The 27,463-nt window shown below is 40.0% G+C and overlaps 1 protein-coding gene across 2 annotated transcripts in view; it reads left to right on the top strand.

Annotated features, from left to right (window-relative positions):
* Nucleotides 1-27,463, top strand: part of CPNE8 (copine 8) — a 386,684-nt gene that overhangs the window by 338,768 nt on the left and 20,453 nt on the right. For both annotated transcript variants that reach the window (XM_082257084.1, XM_082257085.1), the window contains 3 exons: nucleotides 9,313-9,359; nucleotides 13,461-13,642; nucleotides 15,869-15,996. In XM_082257084.1, coding sequence (XP_082113210.1) covers nucleotides 9,313-9,359; nucleotides 13,461-13,642; nucleotides 15,869-15,996 — 357 coding nt within the window. The remainder of the gene's footprint in view (nucleotides 1-9,312; nucleotides 9,360-13,460; nucleotides 13,643-15,868; nucleotides 15,997-27,463) is intronic.

A 27,463-nucleotide genomic window follows, 5' to 3' on the forward strand; every position in this document is an offset into this window, starting at 1 on the left:
AAATATAGTTTGTTTATATTTCTCTGCAATTAAATAAAACAAGTGCAGGAGGCAAGTGTGAATAAAGCCTTAGTGTGTTATGATTTAATTGCATTTTTTTTTTCATACTGTGCTTCAAATTCATTTAATGCTTCAGTTCACTCAAAACATCGGAGATTACTCATTGGTCTTACACTTTTCAATTAAATTGGTGTAATTACCTAGGTTGAATGTACAATGAAGATAAATTATTATTACATGTGAAACGCAGATGTGCAATTTTGTACAGAATTTTTTCCAAAGAAATACATACATACATACAGGCAAAAATAACATCTAGAAATAGTGAGAAAGGATCATATTTGCTTATAAATAATAGAAGAATTTGCTGAAGCAGCTTTCAACTCTTGCTGTGACCCCAAATTATATATGCGCATACAAATGATTGTATATTTTTGTTTCCAATGAACCATTTTGAAGCCTTGTCTTTTTGATAAGGTTGTATCTGTTAATAAAATTATATAGGGATTTGCAAACGAATGAAAATCTATAGATGTGTTAAGCACTTTATCTCCTGCACCTGTATACCCTTTATGAACCAGAGCTATTTATATACCTCTACTATCTGTTTATTCAGTGATAATCTTGTCAATACTTAAGGTGATACCAAACAGAGAAGTGTTTATTGCCATAATTCTTTCACATAAATCAAATATTGTATATCGTGACACTGTAATTTGTTTTTTTAATCCTCTAATTACCTTATTCCCACAACCCATTTGTGTGGTCATAAGATCTTTCCTGTTCTTTGGCATCTGCAGAGAGGGGCATTTTTTTTACTCTACTTAGAAATTGCTATCTACAGTATGAGTCTGTGTCTGCCCAGCCCTTATTGATGCTGAGCCCGTCACATGATGAAAAAAAAAACTGTTTTAGAAAAGCAATTCAAATTCGTTTATAAATATCAAATAACTGTTCACAGCTCCCCATAAATCTTTATTGAGCAGCAAATGTGTACTTTTTGTGCATTAATATTGTGTAGGAAAATGCAAACAAGATTGACACTAGCTTTATTGTTTTTCAGACAGCATCTGCATACAAGGTTTTTTTTTTTTACTTTTCGGGTACTAGCAATTACATTAGATACAATTAATACTGATTTACATTAAAACTAAGCTTTTTTGTGAGTTTCTTAACTAATGTAATCAATGAGCATACTATATACCACCCCATTGTGTTTAGCAATAGGAGGACATGGAGGACAGGGGAGGGAGGGAAGTGTCATTTACCACTGTGTATACACCCACATGGGTGACTATATTCATGTGGGCTCCACAGATGAGAAAAAGGAGAAAAGGAAGAGCTTAGCAGGGGACTGAATTTGGGCATGCTCCGTAGAGGACACCAGCTGCTCAATCTCAACCTGCAGTGGAGTCACAGAGAATATGGGAAGTACAGCCGAAAGCAGGATTCAACTGGTATATTTCAGTCTACACAAAAATTAATGCTTTAGTGGTTTTGTTAGTATGAACACTTTGTTATATAGCATGTAATGAGAGCTTTTCATTGTCTGTTTAATGACGCTTTATGCCCCTTTCACATTTGGGGTTTTGAAGTCCATAGACCTCAGGATTGCACAAGCATTGCTTCAAGTCTAGTCGAAAATGCGGTAAAATCCCCTGACTTTTAGGTCGCACAAGTGTAAAAGGGGCCTTAGGATAACAAAATAATACATATATAGTATTGTTTTGGAGACATATGAAACTTTCTTTTCATGATATTGCTTCACAAAAATAATTGTATTTTTTATGAAAACTAACAGTAAAGAAACACTTTTCAGTGCTGGTTCTTAAAAGAAAAAAATAAATATTGTTACTGTAGATGTATATATTTTATTTTATAATTTTCCCTTTTTAAAATGGAACTAAAAATACAATTATGTTACAAAGTGTTGCAAAGTTATTTACAATTGAAATAAAAGTGCTTTTTTTAAATATTCAAAACAGTTTTTAAATGCAACACTAAGAAAAATTAACAAATCAAATGAATAAATATGAAAAAAAGTTAGCAAAGTAATGATTTAAAATGCAACTCTAAGACAATCTGACAAATCAAATCAATAAAAATGAAAAAGTTAGCAAAGTAGTAATGTAAAATACTAACAAAAACAAAGTCAGTAAAAATGCCTAAAAAAAGATATGTAAAGAAGGGACGAAGTTAATGAGTGAGGATTAGGATTAAATAAGAGTTACTTTTTTTTTTTTTTTATTTATCATGGGGTCACCCCTTTGATCTGCATATAAATGAAGCAAAGGAAATACAAAGTGACAATTTTATATTGTATTTCCCTGTTGAGCTCCTAAAACCATGACTACAAATTCTGTTCATAAGCACCGGAATATAGTAATAGTGTGTGAGTGTAATGAGGACATTAAATCATAAGCTCCTTTGGTGCAAAACTGATTGTAATGTATTCTTTAACCAATTGACCTCCAGAAGGTTTTACCCTCTTCATGACCAGCGCATTTTTTGCTATTCAGCAGTGTACTACTTTAAGTGGCAATTTCTCAGTCATGTAACACTGTACCCAAATGAAATCTGTATCATTTTTTTCACACAAATAGTTTTCTTTTGGGGGTATTTGATCACTACTGTTTTCTTTTTTTTTTTAATTATATAAATGAAAAAAATGAAAATGCATTCTGCTACATGTCTTTGGATAAAAATAAGTCACTATAAGTGTAAATAATTTTTTTTTAAATCTTTTTTTTTTTTAAGTTATAGCACCTATATACTATGGTAAATATACTGGAATTTACACAGCTATAGAAGCTATATTAGTAATGGCGATGATCAGTGTCTTCTAGTGTGACTGATAGTGTGGTGGCCAGTCTGGTGCTAACTGGCACTGGCTGGAAGGGAAACTGACACTGATGTCACTAATGGCACTAATACAGTGATTAGTGATAATATTGTACACTGTACTAATGACACTAATGGGGGATAGGGTTGATCAGAAGGGCAGTCAAGGGGGTAACTGAGTGTCTAACAAGTGTATGTGTGCTCCTTTTTCTCACAAGATCTGGCTGTCTTTTCTCCCTAAACTCAGAGTTGATTTCAGGGAGAAGAAACAGCCAGATCGCTTTTCTGTGTTCAATGTTCTGTGTGTCTGTGATTAGCCACAGCTGATCAGCAGGTATACAGCCAAAATCATTGGCTGTAACCTGCTGACAAACTCGTGCTGTATCCAATCACAGCACAGATTAGCAGAGGGCATGCACATGTGCAAAAGTGGATTCTGAGGTACCTATATGTTACAGTGCCTGGCTGTGCCACCCACTAGCAGTAAATGTACTGTTAGCAGACGGCAAGTGGTTAAAGCATGGCGGCATATGTCAGAACTATGGAAACGTATAATAATCGTATAATAATCATTGTGACTGTGGAGGGGACATCAGCATGTAAACTTATCTGCAACATAAGCTAATATGACTAATCTTATGACTGACTCAGTGTTCTCTGGACAGCACTGTTAAATATGTCAGAGCAGTATAATTGTAAAATAATATAATAATTGTATAATAATTATGTATGAATGTGGAGGGGCATAAGGGAGTGTAAGCTCCTTTGGTGCAAAGAATGATGTGAATGCCTCAGTGTTCTCTGCACAGCACTGGGGAAGATGTCAACGTTGTATAAAAGTATAATAATTATGTGTGACGGTGGAGGGGCATTGGGGATTGTAAGCTCCTTTGGGTGAGGAAGTGATGTGACTGGAACAGTGTTTTCTGTACAGAAATGTGGAATATGTCAGAGCTATATAAATGTATAAATAGCACAGTTTGTAACTGTAGTGGGGACATTGGAATTGAAGCTCTTTTGTTGTAGAGACTGATAGGAATGTCTCATTGTTACACCATAAATTGTTTAATAATGGGACAGGAATAATTTATAGCATTCTGAACACCTTTTCCTACTTTATTCTTTCCAAAACACTGGGGTTGATTTACTAAAGGGAAAACGACTGTGCACTATGCAAAGTGTAGTTGCACTCTGCAAGATTGCTCCAGAGCTTAGTACATGAGCAGAAACTCTGCTGACTTCCATCATCCAATCATGTGCAAGCAAAAATGCAGTTTTTTTTTTCTTTTTTAGTTTTCCTTGCACTTGATTGGGTACTTTTTGCAAAGTGAAGCTTTACCTCATTTACTAAGCTCTGGAGCAACTGCACTTGCAGAGGGCAGCTGCACTTTGCAAAGATCACAGTCTATTTGCCATTAGTAAATCAACCCCAGTGTGAATAACATTAGCCTTCTGGAATTATACACTGGCAGCTCACTCTCTCATAACTTATACTGGTCTGCTCCTTCTTCCATGGATGATTTACTATACTGATTTGACAAACTCAGGAAAAGCAGCTGGGAGAAGGTGTAAAAAGTCTCATTTCATTAATGTGCCTGTAACAGTTGGCTTTGTACTGCTCCCATGCAGGTAGCCTTTGCCTAATAGGCGCCTAATGAGTGCACAGTGTTCTGCTCTCTCCTGTGCAACAAGAATCGTAGCCTGCAGAGGAAACAAAGCAACCAGCTATATCTGTAAAAGGAAACGTCAGGCACTGACACAGCAAGAAGAAGAGCGAGGAGCTCACAAAGGTGTTAATTGCTGCCACCCGCCCAGGCCTGGCAGTCTAGAGCACTACCATTCCGTCTGAGAGGGGAGCCTGCAGTTTTGAGGAGCTGGTGGTTAAAGCCCTTCGGGACTTAGGGGCCTGAGGCAAATACCAAGGTTGTCCACCTAAATGCAAATCATGCCAGTAAGCAGTGGTAGAACTAGCATGGTTTACCTAGCAAAATCTAAGACCCCTATAACTGCTACCAAGAGGGTCACTTTGGATTAGTAATGTGTATGAAAAAGCTCCCTGCAGCCTATTATGAAGAGAAGGAAGCTTCCACTAATTATTGCGTAGGGTAATGGCTACTGTAAATCTCTCCAGTAACAATAAAATCAGACCACCATTCCAGCCAGTAACATCTACACAGAAGAAAGCTCCTAACTTGTGTTGAGCGAACACGGACTGTATTATTCGGGTTCGTACCGAATAATTGGATTTTTGTTACCCGAACACGGACCCGAAAACTTTACTGTATGTTCGGGTTTAAAATCCGTGTTCGGTAATTTTATTTCCTGTTTTGTATGTAATGGCACGCTTTTAATGGCGGGCTTTCAACAGCCAATCAACAAGCGTTTAGCTGGTGTGCGCCATCCCAGCCATGCCTACTAATGTATTAGTAGCTGTGATTGGCCATCTGAAGCATGTGACCCATGTCTTTATAAGTTCGAGAGTCACAGCGCGGTGCGTCATTCTGCTGTAGTATAGGGAGAGAGCACACATCATACGTGCTGGCTGCTGATTAGGGACAGACAGTGAAAAATTGTGTCCGAAAAGAATGCAGGGACAGGTCGGAGTGTAGGCAGGGAAAGTTATTTGAGCATTTTAGGGACAGGCTGGAGAGATTACGCAGGGACAGTCTACATCGATTTTGCTGTGTGGGGGGTGGTGCAGTGAACGATCTTTTTGAGCATTTTAGGGACAGGCTGGAGAGGTTAGGCAGGGACAGTCTACATCGATTTTGCTGTGTGGGAGGTGGTGCAGTGAACAATCTTTTTGAGCATTTTAGGGACAGGCTGGAGAGGTTAGGCAGGGACAGTCTACATCGATTTTGCTGTGTGGGGGTGGTGCAGTGAACAATCTTTTTGCCCTCACTTGAGCCCACTGAGGAGGAGGGAGAAAAAAATCTATTTTTATCAGTCTGTTGTGAGCAGCGTTCAGCTATATTTTACTACAGATTGCTGTTCTAATCTGCTATTAAAAAATTTAGTTAAAGGGGAATTTTTTTAAGAGCACTTGCCATGCTCTTAACTACGTTTTGCTGCCATTTGCAGCACTCTAGCCCTTTCCATTGGTGTTTTAGAGCCATTTTAGTACCTGAAAGTTCGGGTCTCCATTGACTTCAATGGGGTTCGGTGTCCGGGTAAAGTTCGGAACCCGGACTTTTTTTTCAAGTTCGGCCGAACCCGCCGAACACGGACATCCAGGTGTTCGCTCAACTCTACTCCTAACCACTAGCATTTAGAGAATTCATCAGCAATACAAAACAGAAGACGTCAGTTTTCCGAAAGGTATAAAGTATCTGCTTCTGTTAAATTGTGCTGAATTTGGTGAAATTTATTTCACAGTGTCACACATGACCAGTCATCTTAGTTCTACTGTGTTGAATTGTGTGAAACTGATTTTAGCAAGATCTGATAGGTTTTCGCTACACTTAATTTCATTGTTAAGGGCTCCCAAGTGTGCCTGCAGTGGCCTTTGGTATGCCATACATGACACTAGGTAATAGGTACTGAATAGCAGTCATATACAAAGTAAAGGAAAATAACACATTCTTTTAGGCTTAGCTTATATTATTATGGCTCTAAAAACAGGTTAAATGTTGATTACCATAACAAGAGTGCACGCACACAGCAACAGCTAAGAAACCTTCTGTAGCCTAAACGCTCTTTATAGACTGTTTGCTGAAAAAATTGCTCGTGTTGTGACTCCTAGTCATAAAAATAGCATGGTAGATTATAGTTTCCAAGCAACACCCTGACCTCCGTAGTTGTTGAAAACACTTTAGCTTTTTAGCAGGATTTGTACATGATCAGATTTTTTAAATGTTCTGTGACCTTCACAGATACCACATGGGGTTTAATGACAACAGAGATCTGGAGAAGTTGGTTATATTAGATGAATAATGCACTAGATTTGCTATAGTCTATGCGGTGTAGATATACAGTAGCTCACGGTCTCTAGAACCACATTTCATGGCTCTTTAGATTCTTTCTCAAATATCTAAGCTACAGTTATTTCCTCTGTCATCACTTATTTTTAACCTCCCCCCCCCATATACCCTTCTACTTTTAAAAATAGAAAAAGAACACCCCTATATTTTTAAAATGTCATCAGCTTGGGTAAAACTCCAACTGTTTCCTTTTTAGATAGAGCAATTTGACTTTGAATTGAGTTACTGTTACTGCAGCTTATGTGTGGACCATAGGATAAGGCCACAGGTCAACCTCCAATCATTTGCATTACACATTCTTCATCATGCAACTGTTGCCCCAAACCTGCTACAAACTCTACTTCTGATCCATACCTTCAGTTTTCTAGGCATACTTGGTATACTTGACACATGGGCCTAGAAAATAGGAATTAGAAAGTTCCAAAGAAACAAATACTTGATTTTGGAAATCTGGGGTGCTAGGTTAAAAAGATTGTAAAGGTAAAATAAAAACAAAAAATACCAAACATGTCTATACTTACTGGCTCTTTGCAATGGAATTGCACAGAGAGGCCATGAACCTCCTCTTTTTGGGTGCCCCACCAGCACTCCTGGTCCCTCCTTTCTGTCCAGTGCCCCCATGGAAAGTGGCTTCCATTGACACAGACAGCGGGGCTAAGCCCTGGCCCCCCTCTCCCTCATCATGGCTTTGATTGATAGCATTGGGAGTTAATGGCTTCCAGTGCCCCAGCAAAGCCAGTGAGAACCGGAAGTGAGGGGAGAGAAGAGCTACAGACGTGCACAGCACTGGATCAAAATGGGGGCTCCTTTTTACTTACTTGAACCCTCATTCGATCCAGCACTGTGCACACCTGTAGCTCTTCTCTCCCCTCACTTCCGGTTCTCACTGGCTTTGCTGAAGTCCCGAGAGCCATTGCCTCTACCCGGAAGGGGTGAGGGAGGATGATGATGCCTAAACCTTTTTACCTTAATGCAAGGAATGCAGTAAGGTAAAAAATGTTTAGGTTTTAGAACCACGTTAAAGGACTAGAAGGCCATGGGTGGTTTATATTAACACCCCAAATCCCTTCTATCTCTTCCTGCATAGATTTTTCACTCTTTAAAAACTTTTTACAATGCCACTACATCTCTGTACAATGAGAGGTAAAGATGCAGTCACTGAAATAAAGGCATACAATACAATACTTAGATGGAAGAAGGACTGCTTATAATAACTTAACGTCTATTGGGATATAAAAGCTTTTTCAAAAAGATGGGTTTTCAGGGAGTGTGCGCAGACTAAAATTTTGATATTCATAGAAATAATCTCATGTAATAAAAGATTAGGTACAACATGATATGTTGGTAGGAGGGGGATGGTTTTGATTGACCAACTGCATCCAATATTTTTTTGTAGTTCTGTATGAATTAAGGGCTAAGTTCACCTTTTGGGAAAAAAAATAATAAATACACATATTTTTGCAGGAAAAAAACGCAGCTATCATTTTTTCCGCAGGGCCTGCAAAGCATTGCACCTGTGACCAGTTGATTAGGGGTGCAATGCCAGACTCCTGCACACAAGCCTTGCAGCTTTCAGCCTCTACCTGCGATATGGGATGACTTTTTACAAGGGCTTGTGAATAATCAGTGAAAGCTCTCATCAGTGCCCTCGCAGACCATTGAGAACTACAAGCAATCAGCCGCAAGGAGTGACGGTACTCACGTGGCCGTGCTATTTTCAAAATGTGACAACTGATACAGAAAGAAGACCTCCCGCCCGCTGTCACCAGGGGGGGGGGATTGGGTGGGTGTCAGGTCTGGATCATCTTACTCCCTAATTATGGGTGTGACATGAAACATATTCTGAAAGGTGAACCTGTTCTTTCAAAAAGGGTTAGAACCTACAGTATCTCACAAGAGTGAGTACACCCCTCACATTTTTGTAAATATTTTATTATACCTTTTAATGTGACAACACTGAAGAAATGACACTTTGCTACAATGTTAAGTAGTGAGTGTACAGCTTGTATAACAGTGTAAATGTACTGTCCCCTTCAAATAACTCAACACACAGCCATTAATGTCTAAACCGCTGGCAACAAAAGTGAGTACACCCCTAAGTGAAAATGTCCAAATTGGGCCCAAAGTGTCAATATTTTGTGTGGCCACCATTATTTCCCAGCACTGCCTTAACCCTCTTGGGCATGGAGTTCACCAGAGCTTCACAGGTTGCCACTGGAGCCCATTTAGCCATTTTCCCTCCCTGGTGTCATGTGACTCGTTAGTGTTACAAGGTCTCAGGTGTGAATGGGGAGCAGGTGTGTTAAATTTGATGTTATCGCTCTCACTCTCTCATTCAACATGGCACCTCATGGCAAAGAACTCTCTGAGGATCTGAAAAAAAAAAATTGCTGCTCTACATAAAGATGGCCTAGGCTATAAGAAGCTTGCCTGTATAACAGCAGAATAAAACCTACATTATTTTTATTTTTGTTTGTTCTTTTATCTGTAGGACCCAAATCAATTTCACAGTCGCCATAGACTTCACAGCATCAAATGGTAAGAATATGTAATATACATGCATTATTTTATGGAAAATGGCACAAAATTCAACAGAACAGAATCTAAATATTTGAGCTTCTATAAAATCATGCAAAGAGCTCAACTAAGCTGAAGCAGAACTCTTCTCCTTGGTTAGAATATGGAAAGGTTTGAACCCTTGTCAGGATTTCAATGTGGTTTGAGTCTCTATTGGGGAGATTCTTCTCACTTCTTGTGATCACCACAATGAGATTTTCCCTAAACTGCTGTGTGGTCACTGGGGTATGATGTAAAGAGAACTTTTCCAGCAGAGAATATTAAAGCAGTGTATATAGATTTTTTTGTAAAGAAAGTGTGTGTAAAAGATTTTTATTGCTGTCTGCATTCCTATTGAAGAAATGTCTCTCACTTTGTGTGGTCACCACAATGAGATTTTTCCCTAACCTGTTGTTACGTTAGTGGGACATAATGTGAGAGGAACTTCTACAACAGTCAATCAGAAAGCAATAAAACAACTTTTTTTGCGGTCTGTTTTCCTATTCTGTGGTCACCAGAAAGTAAGCCCACAGTAGGGAGATAGGAGTAATATCCTGATTGAGATTCTTACCTATCACCCATGAATAAAACAGTGATTTTATTTATTTTGCTGTCTGTGTTGTGTTCCTATTGAAGACATTTCTCAATGTTTGTGCTTTTGATATAACATAATATTGTATTCTTCCTATTGCTAATTGCTATTGCTAATTCAATGTTTTAGTGGTATCCTCAATCCTAAACCCAGGACCCTGCATTTACTATGTCTGGTCTCCCACAGTACACAGAACATGGATATGCAATGATTTTAGTAAAAATGACCTGCGAAATAACTTTTCTCACCAGCAGTATATAGCAGTCTTGTGACTTCTATCAGTGTCCAGTAGAGCACTGGTTAAAGCTTGTAGAAGTTTTCATTCTCTCCTGACCGTCCTTTGCTACAGGACTCCTGACCCTCTGTCTGGACAGTGCTGATTGACCCTGTGCTGATCACATGAACCCCCCCCCCCTCCAAAAAAAACACACACCAAACTGAGCATGTGCAGAGTGCCCCCAAGGCTCTGTACTGTCAGGCAAAGGATTGGGGACAGTGGAAGAAGGGGGGATCAGAGAAGACAGGATTAAACAGCCTTTTTACACAGTGGGAAGGATTAACCCCTGAGATTCCACAGCATAGCAAGCATGCTTTACTGCATATACAGACTGATTTTACTGTTGTGAGTTTGGTAACACTTAAAGTGAATAATCTAAAATCATTTTCAGCTACATCAAGGTCTGAAAACATTTTTTTTCTTTTTCATTTTAAAATAAATCAATTCCAACTAAAGATTTCAGGACTACTACTTGCAATTATGCATTTTTTTTCTGCAATTTTGTAATATACAGTATATTTTTAAAAATTCCAGAAATAGCAGAATATACTGACTGGACTATGGACGCGATATACAGAAATGTATGTTGTATTTGTCATTTTTAGTGACATTGCTTGGGATTACAAAAGAGACTTTTTGTACTAAACATTTATTATGCCTAGAAAGAACGGTGTCTTGGCATTACTGTTGGCTTTTTGTACAGATTTGGGACCAGATCTAAAATGTGTATTGGCTGTAGGAGGTCTTAGTGTGTCACCAAAACAGGGTTGCTGGTTCACATCAGCCTCTCTGGGAGATGAAATATTATTCTGCTAAACAAGACCTTTCAGTTAATCTTCTCTGCTCTACTGGCTGATCTAAATTCAACAAGTACAGAAACCCACCAAGCAGAAAAGAATCTTAAGGATAAGAAAAGCCATTATCTTTATGATGTCAAAAATTGGCAGTCGGGAAGTCAGAATTAAATATGCTTTTCACACAGTTGTTAAGTCAGTATTACGGAGCCATTAGGAACAGTGGTAAGTAGTGTGTACTCCCATGAAGTTAATAAAGGCTTCAAGGTTTGCTTATTCAGTCAGACTAAATTTGCTAAATAATGATGAAATATTTGACAGTAACACTAATATTAAATTTACACCAAACAGAAATGGGGAAATTGAAATATAATTGTGCACAATAACGTTTTATTATAAGCCAAAATGTCTTGGGCTGTTTCTTTAACTAAGTGTCACAATGGGATTACAGTACAAACCACTGTCTCTTAGAAAGTGACAGAATACTAACATTTCAGTACATAATAATTGCTACAAATATATGGGTAAAAAAGAGTGATGAAGCAACTATATCCTGATGATGTAAAACTGCAGTGTATAAATATAAAAGAAAATGTATTATAAATAAATGGGATTTCTTTCTTACTACACTGCCTCTGTTTTATTCACTATATTACATATTATTTGGCCTGATTTTAATGGAGCTTTGAGCGGCCAGGAAATTGCTTGAATTACCTGTGGAGTGCCCTGGTGTACCTAAGCTCTCCAAGACCTCCTATCATTTAGGGTCTTCGCTTCTGGTAGGCAGCTACTGTGTGTCGTTGGTTGTGGAATGCTGAATTTGGATGGTGAAGATTGCCACAGTTTGTTAACACTCACCTTCTGCTGGATGGATGCTCTTTTGTGTGTTTCTTTTATATTTATACAGTGCAGTTTTAGACCTGTTTCACAATTGTTTCAGCTTGTATAAGAGCAGTGTAAACAGCAAGCTTTTACAAGACACTTCTTGATGCTTGTTACAAACCTGGTGAAGAGTGCTAACAGTTTGTTTAAAGTGACAATCAGCACTCCTATTAGGATCTGTGTTAAACACAAGGGCGGACTGACCATTCAGGCACTCAGGGTCAGTAGGGGGCCCCATTAGAGGCTGTATATGTGTCATATAGGGGCAATGTATTTGTTGCACACATTATTCAGACTGGAATGTGGCTCAGAGTGGGGCCTGGCAAAATTGTGGAGGGAACCCAGGATGGATGAGGAGGCAGAGCGAGCTGGGAACTGCTGGTGATGGTGAGCAGAGGAGGAGGTGGTGGCGGTGGCACCCGACCTTATGCCAGAAGTAGCTCACCTGTGCAATGGTAGAGTGGGTCAGGGTCCTGGGCTGTGATTTCTCCCTCACCCCCTCTCTCTCACACCCTGTCTGTCTCTCACCCTCATCTCTTTCTCTCACCCCTCTCTTTCTCTCACGCCATCTCTCTCACCCCCCTCTCCCTCCTCTCTTTCTCTCGCCCCTCTCTTTGTTTCACCCCCTCTCTCTCACCCCCCTCTCTGTCTCTCACCTACTCTCTTTCTCTCACCCTCTCTCTGTCTCATCCCCCCTCTTTCCCACCCTCCTCTCCCTCTCCACCCTCTTCCTCTCCCCCCTCTTCCTCTCCCCCTGCTTCCTCTCACCCCCCCCCTTTCTGTCTTTTACCCCCTTTCTGTCTCTCACCCCCTTCTCTGTCTCTCACCCCCTTCTCTGTCTCTCACACCCTCTCTGTCACACTCCTCCTCTCTGTCTCTCACCCCCTCTCTGTCTATTACTCTCACCCTCTCTCTCTCTCTCTCACTCTCTCTCTCTCTTCAAATGTCTGCTCCATGCAGCTGAGCTACAATATGAAGGTGAGGATTTGTGTTGGTGTGACTTTAGTGTGGACACAGGGGGCCCCAGTCTTCCACTGGTTGAATATTTGCAAACTGGAGATGATTGGTTCTTTAAAAGCTTCAACAAAGCTTGCTGAAAGCTCTGCAATTGTTTTGTCAATGCTTGTTGCTTCTATACAAGCTGACGCCTGTGTGAAACAGGGCTTATACCATTCGTGTATATTTGATTCATCACTGTTTTTACCCATAAATTTGTAGTAGTATTTTGTAATGAAATGTTATTATTATATTTATTTAAAGAAACAGTGGTTTGTATTGTAATTCTGTAATTTTTTTGGTGACACATTTGTTAAAGAGACAACGCAACATGTTTTGGCTAATAGTATTTTGTGTTATCTTTGTATTCAAATAGTAGTGAGCGCTGCTGTCTTTGTTTTTTTAGCATTTATTTGCTCACGTTTTGAATTTAATTAGTATTGAGTGCAGGTTTTTTAGTTCACACAATAACTCTTTGACAACAGAAAGCTTATACAGTATTTAAATAGTGCAAAAACTAATGAAGTTGTGTTTTCACACAGGGAACCCTGCACAGCCCACCTCTCTACATTACATGAATCCTTATCAGCTGAACGCATATGGCATGGCACTAAAAGCAGTTGGAGAAATTATTCAGGATTATGACAGTGATAAAATGTTTCCTGCACTAGGATTTGGAGCAAAGTTGCCACCTGATGGAAGAGTATGTCATGAGTTTGCTTTGGTAAGTTCTTTTAATTATATTTGTTTTGTTGTTTTTTCAAGTATGGGATGCTTTATGGATGAATAAAAACTAGAGTTCACACAGATAGAAGCTGCACTGATGTGCACTGATGAGGCGGCACTGATTAGGGCCTAATCAGTGCCGCCTCATCAGTGCCCACCAGTGCGCATCAGTGCAGCCTCTATTTGTAGGCTGTACTAATGAAGCCATACTAATGGGCATTGATTGGCACTGATAAGCTGCATTGATGGCCAATGATTGGCACTGTTGGGGCTGCACTGATATTCAGGGCAATGATGATCAATGCCCTAATTATCTGTGTAAATATCCCATCACACTTGTTGGTTACCAGCTCTCCTTTCTTCATGCTGTGACAGTGCTAAGGAAAGGAATGCTGATAACCAGCATGTTTGTTTACATGTGATCAACTGTGATTGGACATGGTATAAGGCCACTGTGGTTGGCCTTTTACCTCGATCTGTGATAAGCTGCAGAGATGTATAGTAACGAAGTAGAACTACTTAAGTACTGTACTTAAGTACCGAAATGCGGTATCTGTACTTTCCTAGAGTAGAATTTTTTTCTCCTACTTCTACTTTTACTTCACTACATTTTTTCGATGATTTCGATACTTCTACTCAAGTATTTTTTTTTGTGCTGCATAGTTACTCGTTACTTTTAAAAAAATTACCACTGCCAGAACAGTAGATGGCAGGTTGCATAAAGCTCAAAAAAATGTGTATAATGTCATTTGTAAATCAGCGCATACGAAAATAAAGGCTGTGTATAATAAAAGCTGCTATACCAAATCTTTCCAATAAAAAGAAAATATGAAACAAACAAATAAATGGTGCTACAGCGCTTAAAGTGCATCAAGAAACTACTAACAAACACAGGTTAATCATTTGAATAAATCATTTGAAATAATAAAAAACAATATGATGTTCAAACTTTTGACTTCTTTCTTTAATAACTACATAACACAGTACTTGTACTTCTACTTTCAGTACTTGAGTAGAAATTTTTTTTCAAAACTACTGGTACTTTTTACTTTTAGTACTTAAGTAGCAAATTTTTTGAAAAAACTACTTGCAATACTTGTTGAATACTTTAGTACTTCTACTTAAGTAACTTTTTCTGTGAGCACTTCCACTTCTACTCAAGTCACTTTTTGATCGAGCACTTGTACTTTTACTCAAGTAGAAATTTCGAGTACTTTATACAAGTCTGATAAGCTGTGTACGAAGGACACCGCAATCACAGAGCATGCCCCACAGGGAGCGTGAGGGCATGGTCTGGGAGAACGTCCATGGACGCCCTCCCAGAACAACAGAGCCATGCTGTTGCTGTCTTTTGGCTATAAGGCGGTATTGAAGTGGTTAATCCTAATATACTGTACCCTTCCTATTAAAATTATCTGCATGAAGCAAAGCATGTGTGTGTGGAGCCTTTAAAGGAAGCAGGGTTAGGAACTAGTTTTGTAGTTTTGGTTGGAGTAAGAAAGGGCTAACATCCCATGTCATGTTTATATTGCTGTTTCCCCATTGAGGAGATTAGGTAAATATGTCTTAATAACCAATGTCTCTAGGGCTAAAGTTAAAAAAAAAATCCAAAATGTTGAGCGGCCACCAGATCAGGAAGAGAGAAGTCACCAAATGGGGCACTTGGTGCAGTGACAATTGTCTAAGAAAGGATATTCTTTACATTGTAGCACTATTCTCTTGTTCCATTTTCTCTGCATGGAACAGGGAAGTGAATGGCAGTGTCCTCAGTGGAACATAGATGTCAAAAAATGGATCAGGATGTTAAACCTTCCATACTTTGTCCACAAAAAAAAAAAAAAAAAAGCAAGGTTTTGGCTTTAGATCAAAGTTGAATTATATTTGTCAATGTGAGTTTGATATTTGTGTTTCCTGGAAGGCTCCTCTACATGTCTGCATTTTCATTCACCTTTCCTATTGAGCACTGGAGGCCCTGAAACCCAAGGAACTCTAATAAGCACATCCCAAGCATCTGCTCTAGTTGAAGGTTTGGGCCCACGTCCATTGGATTTTCAGTGTATTATCACTTTGCATACAGTATTTTTGGCAAAGCAAAACACTCTGCAATCCAATGCTGTAATACACATCCACTATCAAAGTGTGCTGGGTTGCCATTCAGATAAAATCTATTTATTAGATGCATTGAATTTTGGTTAAAAATGTTTTCTGTAATTTTGTGTTCTAGAATGGAAATCCACAAAACCCATACTGCCATGGGATTGAAGGTGTTATGGAAGCCTATTACAGAAGTCTGAAAAGTGTACAACTGTATGGTCCAACAAATTTTGCCCCAGTAATTAATCATGTAGCAAGGTAAAAAACTTCTTAAGGAGGATGTTATTATTGTGTATATAATTAACAATAAATAATGCAACACAGTTTGTGTATCTTTGCATACTAACATGATTAAATTAAAAAAATGATTTGTAGTAAAAATCAATTAAAAAAACTTAATCAGCAAATTATAGGAGCACATCAAAGGTGAATATGGATGTCTGAAAATGAGTAAGCTTACATCCCCTCTAATGCACAGTACTAGCTTTTGTATGCATTAAAATTAAAAGGCATTGTTATCAGATATTGAAATATGTTTTTGTGTATTTTTTTAGGAATCTCATTCCTTTGTTTCAGCAACAGGAATATTTTAGCTGAGTGGATTTTTTTTTTTTGTGCACAATCCATTTTTCATGTTTTTTTTTCATTATTTGCCAAGCACCACTTTCTCTTGTGGTTTTGAAATAAACAGTACATATTATCAAATGTCAGCAAACCAGGGACTACATACATAGGCTTCAGTAGCCAACCAAGCAAAATAAAATCATTGCATATTAATTATTAATGCAGATTTAAGCATTCATATTGAACATGGAAACATATATACATTTTCAAGTTTAAAAAGATGTTTGTAGGCTCCGTAAAGTCAGGACTAGTAGGGATAATCATTTGTAGTATTGTGAATAGTGCCAACATTTGCTCAGTAACCCTACGTATTGCCCAAGCATGGTGAAGCATTAGAATCACTTAAAAAAGAAGTATAGCCAAAGGATCACAGGAGTGCAGTTTGTTCATCACTCAGCTGGTCCAGGTTTGGGAAAGAACCCCACTTTACAGGCAGGGCCCACTCAGATTCCTAGACTGGCAACTGACTCAGCCTCTTAGCAAGCCGCTGGGGACTGAGCTAGCTGTTCCTGCTCCCTCCACAGCCCAGTGCTCCAGTGAGCACTGGAGGAGTAGAGCAGAGAAGGGGTGACTGACAGTCACCAGCTCTCTGCAGGCTGAAGACCGAGAACTGGGCAATCGTTTAGTTCTCGGTCTTGGGGGGACAGCTGCAGCTGGGATTGGTGCCGCAGCGATCTAGGTGAGTATGAATGGGTTTTTTTGGGTTTTTTTTTTTTAACGGCCATACTTCTCTTTTAGCTTGTCTATTCTTCAGCAGCATATTCTCACCTTTTCTTCAAAATCTTGCCACATTGTGTAAGCTACAAGTGGACTTGTCTGAGCTTACAAAAGGCTGAGGACTCTCTACCCTCCGATATGACAGTGCTGGGCCAATTGTCAGGCAGTAGTGCTGTCACTGGGGATAACTGGAATGAGTCAAATGCTCCTTCCCACCCAGTAGTATAGGTGAAAAAACAAATTGAAAAGGATTAAGAGAGGTGCATGGAAGCCAGCCAGCCCCCAGTCTTATGTACTCACCCTCCAGTCTGCCATCAACCAAGTAGACCTGTCTCGATAAAAATAAAGAACAGGGGTTTAGTTGACATGCATTTGCAAACGCATGTGTAAGCTGCAGAGCCACGACACGGCACCCTGTTTTATCTGTGTCAGTAGTATAGGTGAACAGTGGAAGGGCCATTGCATATTGCTGCTTTAGGGGTTTGATTAAACTGACTTTCTATTCCGGCAGATATATCCATATTTTATGCTTGGGTTCCAGTTATAAGTTCGCACATGAATTCTATTTTGTAGAAAATTTCACTGGGAGTTCTTGATCTCTGGAATAGGTTTAACCTACTGCCGGTATTTTCAGGAATCCATATGATGGGAAAAGGTTACATTTTATTAAACCTAAAAGCTCTTTAAGTTTGTTAGGTCCCCAAGGACCCATTCAACAAAGTGCAAACAAATATCTTCTTTTCCATCATTCTGAGGGCTGGCAGTTTCTGAAATAGATTAGATTGGTTAATACTAAAGACTGTTTATTGGTGCTTCACATGCTTTTAAAAAGGTTCACATGCATGAAAGGCTGTGTTAACATTTCCCACATAAATGTAGTACTTTAACCTGTGAATACAGTTTCTATTCAATTTCCAATAAACAGGAATAAAAAGACCACTGATACTTAAGTTCATTTATATACTCCTTACTTTTGATGTGTATGCATTTTTCATCCATTTTTTTTAAATTCCTTTGTTTATTAAAAATACCAGAAACACAGTCTAATATGCTATTTCAGAAAAGTGCTGCAAATCTAAAGAGGGAGTTATGTAAGGAAAAGATGTTAGTGTTTTTTTGTACAAAGCATTTTTATCAATTCATAAGTTACCAAGTATGTATAGTCTCTAATCATAAACACAGCTAAGAAATATTAATGTAGCTGTTGCAACTATGACGAAGCAGGCAAAACAGAACTCCAGGTTTTTGTCCTTGCTATAGAAACACTCCTCTGATATTTTTATTTATACACATCCATCACAGTTTTCATATATTAAAAGTGACAAGGGAATAGCGATATGTGCTTGGAATTACAACAGAAAACTGATTCTGTGTTGTGTGTAAAGATTTAGATTTGTGCATTTCAGTTGGCAAAAAAAAATTTAGGTCCGGATAAATGCAATCTTTTTTTTTTCTACATTTTTCATGATTTGGCAACAATAGTATTAATGACTTTTCAAGTAAACCTGTGCTTTGCTTTATTACCCCCCTCCCCAGAAGCACATATTCAGCTTTCTTCACCCCTCCTCTACTGCTGCATTCAGCTGCCAGGACCACAGAAAGTAAAACAAGGTATAAAGGAGCATGTGGCTCACTTTCCTTCCTCTCGTGTGGCAGAACTTGAGCTTATTGATTGGCTCACATGTTTTCGAGGAGACCACCCTATATTACATAGTTACATAGTAGGTGAGGTTGAATAAAGACAATAGTCCATCCAGTTCAACCTGTGTAGGTGTGTGTGGCTGTAATCATCTCACATACCCCTGAATGTTCTGATCCTTGAGATGTAAGTCTAAGAGTCTTTTGAAAGCCACCATACTACCCGCAGAAACCACCTCTTGTGGTAGACAATTCCACAATCTTGTAGCCCTAACAGTAAAGAACCCCCCACGTTGCCTGAGGTTAAAACGCTTCTCCTCTAATCGCATTGTATGCCCTTGAGTCCTCATGCAATCCCTTCGAATGAACAGCTTTTTTTCTAAGCTGGGATCCCCATTAAGATATTTATAAATTGCTATCATGTCCCCCCTCAGACGTCTCTTCTCCAGGGAGAATAAATCGAGCGATTGTAGACGCTCTTCATAGTCAAGGTCCTCCAATCCCCTAATTAGTTTAGTTGCCCTTCTCTGGACTCTCTCCAGCTCCAACACATCCCTCCTGAGGACTGGCGACCAGAACTGGACAGAATACTCCAGATGCGGTCGGACCAGAGTTTTATAAAGTGGAAGGATTATAGTCTTATCTCTGGAATACATCCCTTTCTTTATGCATGCCAATATTCTGCTGGCTTTGGCAGCTGCCGCTTGACATTGCATGCTGTTGCCTAATCTATCATCAACCAAGACTCCCAGATCCTTCTCCATTTTTGATTCCCCCAAGGGTTCCCCTCCTAACGTGTATTATGCTTTTATGTTTTTAGTCCCCAAGTGCAAAACCTTACACTTCTCCACGTTAAACCTCATTTGCCATGTCGTTGCCCACTCTGTAATTTTGTCCAGGTCATTCTGTAGGATATCTGCTTCATGCTGTGCAGTTATTGCTCTGGCCAATTTTGTGTCATCTGCAAAAACTGATATCGAACTACTGATCCCGACCTCAATGTTGTTTATGAATAAATTGAACAAGGTTGGTCCCAGGACTGAGCCCTGGGGCACCCCGCTTACTACGTCACACCAGTCTGAGTATGCGCTGTTTATTACCACTCTTTGGACACGCCCTTTAAGCCAATTCCGTATCCAAGAGCAAACCCTGCTGTCGATACCTGCAGATCTTATTTTATAAATTAAGCGCTTGTGGGGAACTGTATCAAACGCCTTAGCGAAATCCAAGTACACCACATCCACTGGTCTCCCCCTATCTAGCTCACAGCTCACCTCCTCGTAAAATGTTAATAGATTGGTTTGACAAGAACGCCCATTTGTAAACCCGTGCTGATTACTGCTGATGATGTTGTTGTCTTTAGCAAACTCTACTATATAGTCCCTTATCATCCCCTCCAGAAGTTTACATACTATTGATGTCAAAATGACAGGCCTATAATTTCCCGGGATATGCCTCTGGCCCTTTTTGAATATCGGAATCACGTTAGCTTTCTTCCAATCCCCTGGTACATCTCCTGTCCTAATACTGTCAGCAAAGATCAGGAACAGTAGTCTGGATATAACCTTACTGAGTTCCTTGAGTACTCTCGGATGTACGCCATCCGGGCCTGGTGATTTGTTTGTGTTGAGTTTATCCAGCCTTTCCCTGATTTCACCCTCTGTTAGCCATAGTGGCAAGTCCTGTGTATTACTACTAACCAAACAGTCATGGTCAGTGTACCCCTCCGTTTCCTGTGTAAAGACTGACGAGAAAAAAGCATTCAGCACGGTTGCTTTTTCAGTGTCCTCTGTAACCATCCTCCCATCATTGTTAATTATGTGTGCAATATGCTCTGCCCTAGTTTTTTTGCTGTTGATATATTTAAAGAATTTCGTTGGGTTTTTTTTACTATCCTCCGCTATTTGTCTCTCAAAGTTGATTTTAGCCATCTTGATTTCTTGTTTACTTTTCTTATTTGCCTCCTTGTATTGCTCGAAAGCCGATACTGTGCCCTCTGATTTATACTTCTTGAAGGCCAATTTTTTTCCCCTAATAAGTTTTTTGACGCTACGGTTTAGCCAGCCAGGTTTGGCTTTGTCTCTTCTAAATTTATTTCCCATAGGAATGCACTGCAAGATGCCTTTGCCTAATATGTTCCTAAAGCATTCCCATTTTTCCTCTGTGGTCAGGGATCCCATGGTTTGGTCCCAGTTTACCCTTTCCATCAATGAGTACAATTTTGGAAAGTTTGCCCTTCTGAAGTTTAGGGTTCTTATGTTCCCCACTTGCCTTGTTATATTGTTATTTATACTAAATGTGATCATCCTGTGATCGCTAGAGCCCAGATTGTCCTGGACTCCTACCTGCGAGATTAGGTCTGGGTCATTAGTGATCAATAGATCCAGGACTGCATTTTTTCTAGTCGGAGAATCCACCAACTGTGACATGTAATTATCCAGTAAGGTTTCCGTGAATAGGCGGGCCTTCTGTGAGTGTGCAGTCCCCTCGTCCCAGTCAATGTCGGGATAATTGAAGTCCCCCAATATGACGACTGATCCCAATTTTGCCACTTTACTCATTAGTGCTAAGAATTCCAGCTCTACCTCCTCCCCTTGGTTAGGTGGCCTATAGCAAACCCCCACAATTACTTTCCCCTTTTCTCCTTCCCTATGGAGTTCAACCCACACAGATTCTAAATCCATGCTCATCCCATCCGTAATGTCACTCCTTTCTATCACCTTTATATTGTTCTTGACATAGAGACATACCCCTCCCCCTCTTTTTCCTTCCCTGTCCTTCCGGTACACCGAATACCCTTGGATATTGGCCAGCCAGTCATGTGAGGGGTCGAACCAAGTCTCTGTTATTCCCACAAGGTCTATGTCCTCCTCATGTACCAATATTTCCAACTCATCCATTTTATTAGCTAGGCTCCTGGCATTAGCATATACCCCTCTTAGTTTTATGTCCTGTGTTAGTTCTGACTAGACTCTGAACTTGCAAAGTACTTCCTTTTCTCAGTTCCAGAGATTGAATGGAACTACTGTAAAGCAAAAATAAGGAAAATATGTGCTGCTCGGGAGGCCGGCACTAAAGTTAACCTGTTGCCCAGCTCATAGTCAAACAAATTCTAATTCTAATTCAGAGACATGAATGGGCACAATAAAGCCCAGTCAAAAGTCCAACTAATTCTGTATATCAGGTCTTTAGAGAGATAGAATAGTATATGATTCCAAACTCAATATAAAGATGTAATGTGGCAATGAGGATTATATTTGAGGTGTTGAATGTTGGGATTTCATGTTTAATAGGGTTAGGTAAGACTGATGCATAACATAGAGTTGGGTCACTTTAGATTTATGTAATGCTTCTTTTTTTTGTTTACAAAATATTTTTATTGGAAAGTCATATTTGAACAATAAGAAGATCAATACAACCGTATAGAGATCAATGTAGCACAATAACAGCATACAAAAACAAATTTGCGTAGATTATACAAAGAATACATAACATTAAGCAGCCATGTAGTTTAAAAAAGACATGTCAAGTATATTAGATTATCTCCGTACACAGTGTAAACAACCAGAGTGTTAGAAATGAAAAGAAAAAATGGAAACTGCTAACAGGCAAATTTATCCCAAACATCCCATTTAGCATGGAAAACCGACATACTTCCCTGAATTGAATGTAGTACCTTTTCTGACATTTTGATGTTTTCCATTCTGGAGACAACCAGGAGATCAGATCGGACCTCCAGTTGGAAGCCACCATCCATTGAACGGAAGACAACAGGGTGTAGAATAACTTGGACTTTTGGGAGGGGACTCCCCTGATGTTAGTATACAAAATGCACATGCTTGGTGTGAGGGGAATGACTGAATCTGCAATGATTGATAACAGTCGACTCACGTTTCTCCAGATAGGCTGGAGATGATTACACCCCCAAAATATATGCATAAGAGTGCCTTCCTCGGAACACCCTCTGAAACACCTAGGAGAGACCGAATCGTAATAAGAATGTAGCAGAGAGGGAGTAAGATACCACCTGGTAATCAACTTAATTGGAGAGTCTCTGCTTGTAGAAGATCTGGTTCCTGCTCTCATATTTTTTATCATACACCTCCAGTCCAAAATGGAAAAGGAGGTATTCAATTGCTCCTCCCATTTAAGCATATACTTGTGCTTCTCCGGCATAAAGGAATTATTGATATGTATATATAACAAGGAAATTAGGCCCTTACCTCTAGGGAAAGAGCAACACATATTTTCAAAGGGGGTGAAGGGAGGGGATAAAGTTAAGGAGTGTTTTGAGTTGAAGAAATCTCTAATGATCTCATAGTGGGCGCGTTCGGATTCCGGTAGTTTATGTATCGCTAGGATTTGATCAAAAGAGTTAAATACATTCCCCGTAGAAAGAGCCCTCAGGGAGACCAGGCCTTTCCGCAGCCATGGTCTAAGAAGGTCTCTGTCCAAGGAGAAAGACTGTGAGTCAACTTCTGACATAAAGGTTGCCAATGGAGAAATTTGTGAGAGCATGGAGCATGCATTTTTATATTTATGCCACAATTGAAGGAGATTATGCACGAGTTTATTAGATTGAAGGAGTTTTTTGAGAATGTTGGGTGTTGACCAGAGGCAAGCCTGCAAAGAGTATGGTGCAACAGAAGACCTCTCAAATGAAAGCCAGGGTATATCACTCCCATCGTAGTGCCAATGCGCAATCTGTATATACTTAGTTGCCAAGTAATAGGACCACAGGTCAGGAAGACCCAACCCCCCCAGTTCTTGTGATGCATGAGAAACTTGTTTACTAAGCCTAGGCTTTTTACCATTCCACACAAACCTAGACAGTTCCCTCTGAAATCTCATTATGTGTGATTTAGGTACCAAAACTGGGAGTGCTCTAAAGAGAAAAAGAATTTTCGGGATGATCACCATCTTCACCGCCGCCACTCTGCCCAGCAGCGAGATGTGATGAGAGGACCAAAATTGAAGCAGAGCTCCCAGTTTTTTAAACATAGGGGGAATGTTAGTAATGTATAGGGATTCAAAATAGGGGGTAATTAATACGCCCAAGTATCTAAAGGATCCAGAACACCACGAGAAAGAAAAACTCTCTCTGATGGATGTCTGCATCCAAGGAGGCATATGCAGTGGCATCAGAGAGCATTTAGAAATATTGACGCCCAAACCAGAGAAAGTTTGAAATTCAGCTAATTCAATTAGAACATGTGGCAGGGAGACATGTGGGTCTGACAGATATAATAGGACATCATCCGCATACAAACTAAGTTTATACTCCTTATTTACCATATTATAACCTTTAATTTTTTGATTCCCTCTAATTGCACACGCCAAGGGCTCAATGGCAAGAGCAAACAGAAGGGGGGAGAGGGGGCACCCCTGTCTCGTGCCTCTGCTAATAGAGAAAAAGTCAGAATTACATCCCGGGATGCGGATTCTTGTTTGGGGAGAATCATACAAAGCCCTGAAACCATTAATAAAATTTTCTCCCAATCCATATTTTGGCATAAGGTGTTCCATATATTCCCAGCTGACATTATCAAAAGCTTTGTGAATATCTAAGCTGACCATGCAGGTCGGTGATTTATTACGGTTCGCATCTTGTATAATGTTGGCCGTGAGTCTTATGTTAACCGTCAGTTGCCTTCCCGGTATGAAACCGGTTTGGTCAGGAGCTATCAATTTAGTCATGTGTTCCGCCAGCCGATTGGCCAGGAGTCTACCAAACAGTTTGAGATCATTGTTCATGACCGATATGGGTCGGAAGTTCTGTGGCAGTGTATGATCCTTTTCTGGTTTTGGGATAAGGGACATGTTTGCTAGAAGCATCTCACTTGGAAAGCTACCACCCTGAAGGACATCATTAAAAAGATTGGTCAGCCTGGGGGTAAGATATTGGGCGAAGGTTTTATAATAAGTGGCTGAAAAACCATCCGGACCTGGGGCTGTAGAGGATTTAAGGGATTTGATGATATGTGATATCTCCTCCTCTGAACAAGGGGCATCAATCCTATCTCTGTCTGTCTGAGAGAGGGCTGGGAGGTCTAGTTTGTTGATCCAGGGTTCAAATTTATTTGTTGGGAATGAAGAAGGATTGGATAGAAGGTTCTTGTAAAATTTAGTAAATACATCAAGTACCTGTTTGGGATGAGAAACTACTTTGCCGTCTGATCTCCTTAGTTTGTAAACATGAGTAGACCTAACGTTCTGGGCCAGTTTCCTGGCAAACATGGATGAGGGAGAATTGCTATGTAAAATGAATCTAGCCTTAGACCATCTAAGAGATTTCTCTGTATCATTGGTTAGGATCATGTTTAAAGCTTGTCTTTTGGAATCAATTTGATCTCTTAGAGCTTGGGAAGGGGATTGATTGAAATGCAGGTACAAGCGGTCTAGGTCCTTTGTCAGTTGTGTAATGTCCGCTAATCTAGCTTTGTTACGAGCCGAGGCCAGGGCAATGATTCTTCCTCTCATCACCGCCTTATGGGCAGTCCAAATAGTGGAGATCGGAGTCTCACCATTCTCATTCAGGGAAAAATATTCTTCCAAGGAGGTGGATATCTGGGTAACAAAAGTGGGGTCATTCAGCAAAGAATCGTTTAATCTCCAATTATAAGTAGAGTCCACAAGGCCAATACACCTTGTTTCAAAGGAGACTATTTGGTGATCAGACCAGGGGCATGGGTGGATTTGAGCATTAGAAGAACTTGCCAGAATAACAGGAGTACAAAAAATGTAATCAAGCCTTGCTGAGCTGTCATGAGGGTGCGAGTAAAAAGTGTATGATTTGATACCCACATTGTGCGCCCTCCATGCGTCCACTAACTGTAGGTCACTCAGCGAGCGTGTCAGAAATTTAGGGAATGTTTTGGAGGATGGTAAAATTTTGCTCCTGTCCAATGATGGGTGTGCCACTAAATTAAAATCTCCCCCAACTATCATGTGTGGAGATTCGAATTTCGCTAGGGTATCTAAAAATGACTTGAAAAAGGCCGAAGGGGAGTTGTTTGGGGCATAAATTGAGGCTATGGTGATTTTTTTCCCATTCAGATTACCTTTCAAAATAAGGAATCTACTCTCTGGGTCGCAAAAAGAGGAGGTGACGTCAAACATTATACTGTTGCGAACAAAGATGGCGACCCCCCTGGTTTTGTTGCTATAAGTAGAGCATCTGAACTGTTGAAACGTTTTATGGAAATATTTCGGGCTATTGGATTCAGCAAAGTGTGTCTCCTGCAGGAGAATAATATCTGCTCCCAACCGTTTGTAATGACTGAATGCCTTGTGCCTCTTATTAGGAGAATTAAAACCCTGCACGTTGTGTGATATCACCTTAAGACCCATGATAAATACCTGAGAAATCGCCTAGTGCATTAATCAGGCTAGCATGTCGTGACAAAGAAAACCTGAACAAATATCTCTTACCAACTGAAGATTCATCGAAATGTAATAATATACCTGTACTTGGTGGAAGGTTTAAAGCTTTGACACCCCGCACAGGAGACCTCCCAAACAAGGAGGACCACACTGTGCGGAGCCACCTCGCATGAGTAAACATATTGATCAAATCATTAGACTTTCCTTTTTTAGTGCAAATCAGAATTAACAGCATAACGAAATAAAAAACATATGAAAGAACAAGTGACACATATTCACAAAATAAGATTGGGGGATGGGTAAGAAAAAATATACCCATCCATAAAATCAAGTAACTTTGGACTGTACCGTCCAATTCCTGCCCATGGAGATCCACAGCCAGACCGTCCATCCGCACAGAACGCATTGCGCGAACGGGTGGGGTCGGAGTGGGGGTCGACACAGGCAGATTTGTGGGGACAAACCAGCGAAAGGGGAGAGAGAGAGATACAATACAAGCATAATATATATCGTACCATACAACCAGAGAAGGCCTTTGCCCACAGCATATAGCAAACCAGACCTTTCTAAAATCTCAATATGGGGCATCTCTTTAGCAAAATTAAAAAAAAAAAAAAAAAAATTTTTTAAAGGAAGGTAGGGCAGGTCAGCCAAACGCCTCATTAGTGCAAAATCCGTATAGGGCACAACCAACAAGAAAACAGAAGCCGAGCTTGAGCAAAAAGGAGCCCACCAGCAGGCGAACTCTTCTGGGAAGCCAAGGAAGAAAAAAGGAGAAAAAAAAAAAAAAATTCCCTTCCTCCCCTATCTTCCAAAACAGGAGTAGAACTAGTTCTATGATCGTTCAAAAATCAGAAGACAAGCAGAACTAAATTGTTCCAACGGGGTTAGGTCAGGTAGACGGATCTCTAAAAGGGTTGCGACTTCGGCGATTGTCTCTTCTGGAGGCTGGAGTAGACCAGATAGGTGAGGGCCTGGGAGTAGTAAGCTGGTGTGACACAGGCTCCGCCGTGATGAGGCCCAGTTTAATAAGAAGCTCCTTTCCCTCTGCAAGATTAAAGACCACATAGGTCGTGCCATTATGTGGGACTGATAACTTAAATGGGAACCCCCATCTGTAACGGATCCTGGCAGCCTGCAGGACAGACGTGACTTCTTTCATTCTGCGTCTTTTATCCAAGGTAGCTTGGGAAATGTCCGGGTATATCTGGATCCTTGTGCCCTCATAGATTATGTTAGGAGTATTCCTAGAGGCTCGAAGGATGTCTTCCTTTGTCAGAAAATCCTTAAGGCACATGACAACGTCCCTTGGTGGCTTATCCGGGGGAGGTTTTGGCCGAAGAGCTCTGTGGATTCTATCGCA

The sequence above is a fragment of the Pelophylax lessonae genome (assembly GCF_965119305.1).
Source record: "Pelophylax lessonae genome assembly, chromosome: 4".
NCBI classification, from domain to species: Eukaryota; Metazoa; Chordata; class Amphibia; order Anura; family Ranidae; genus Pelophylax; species Pelophylax lessonae.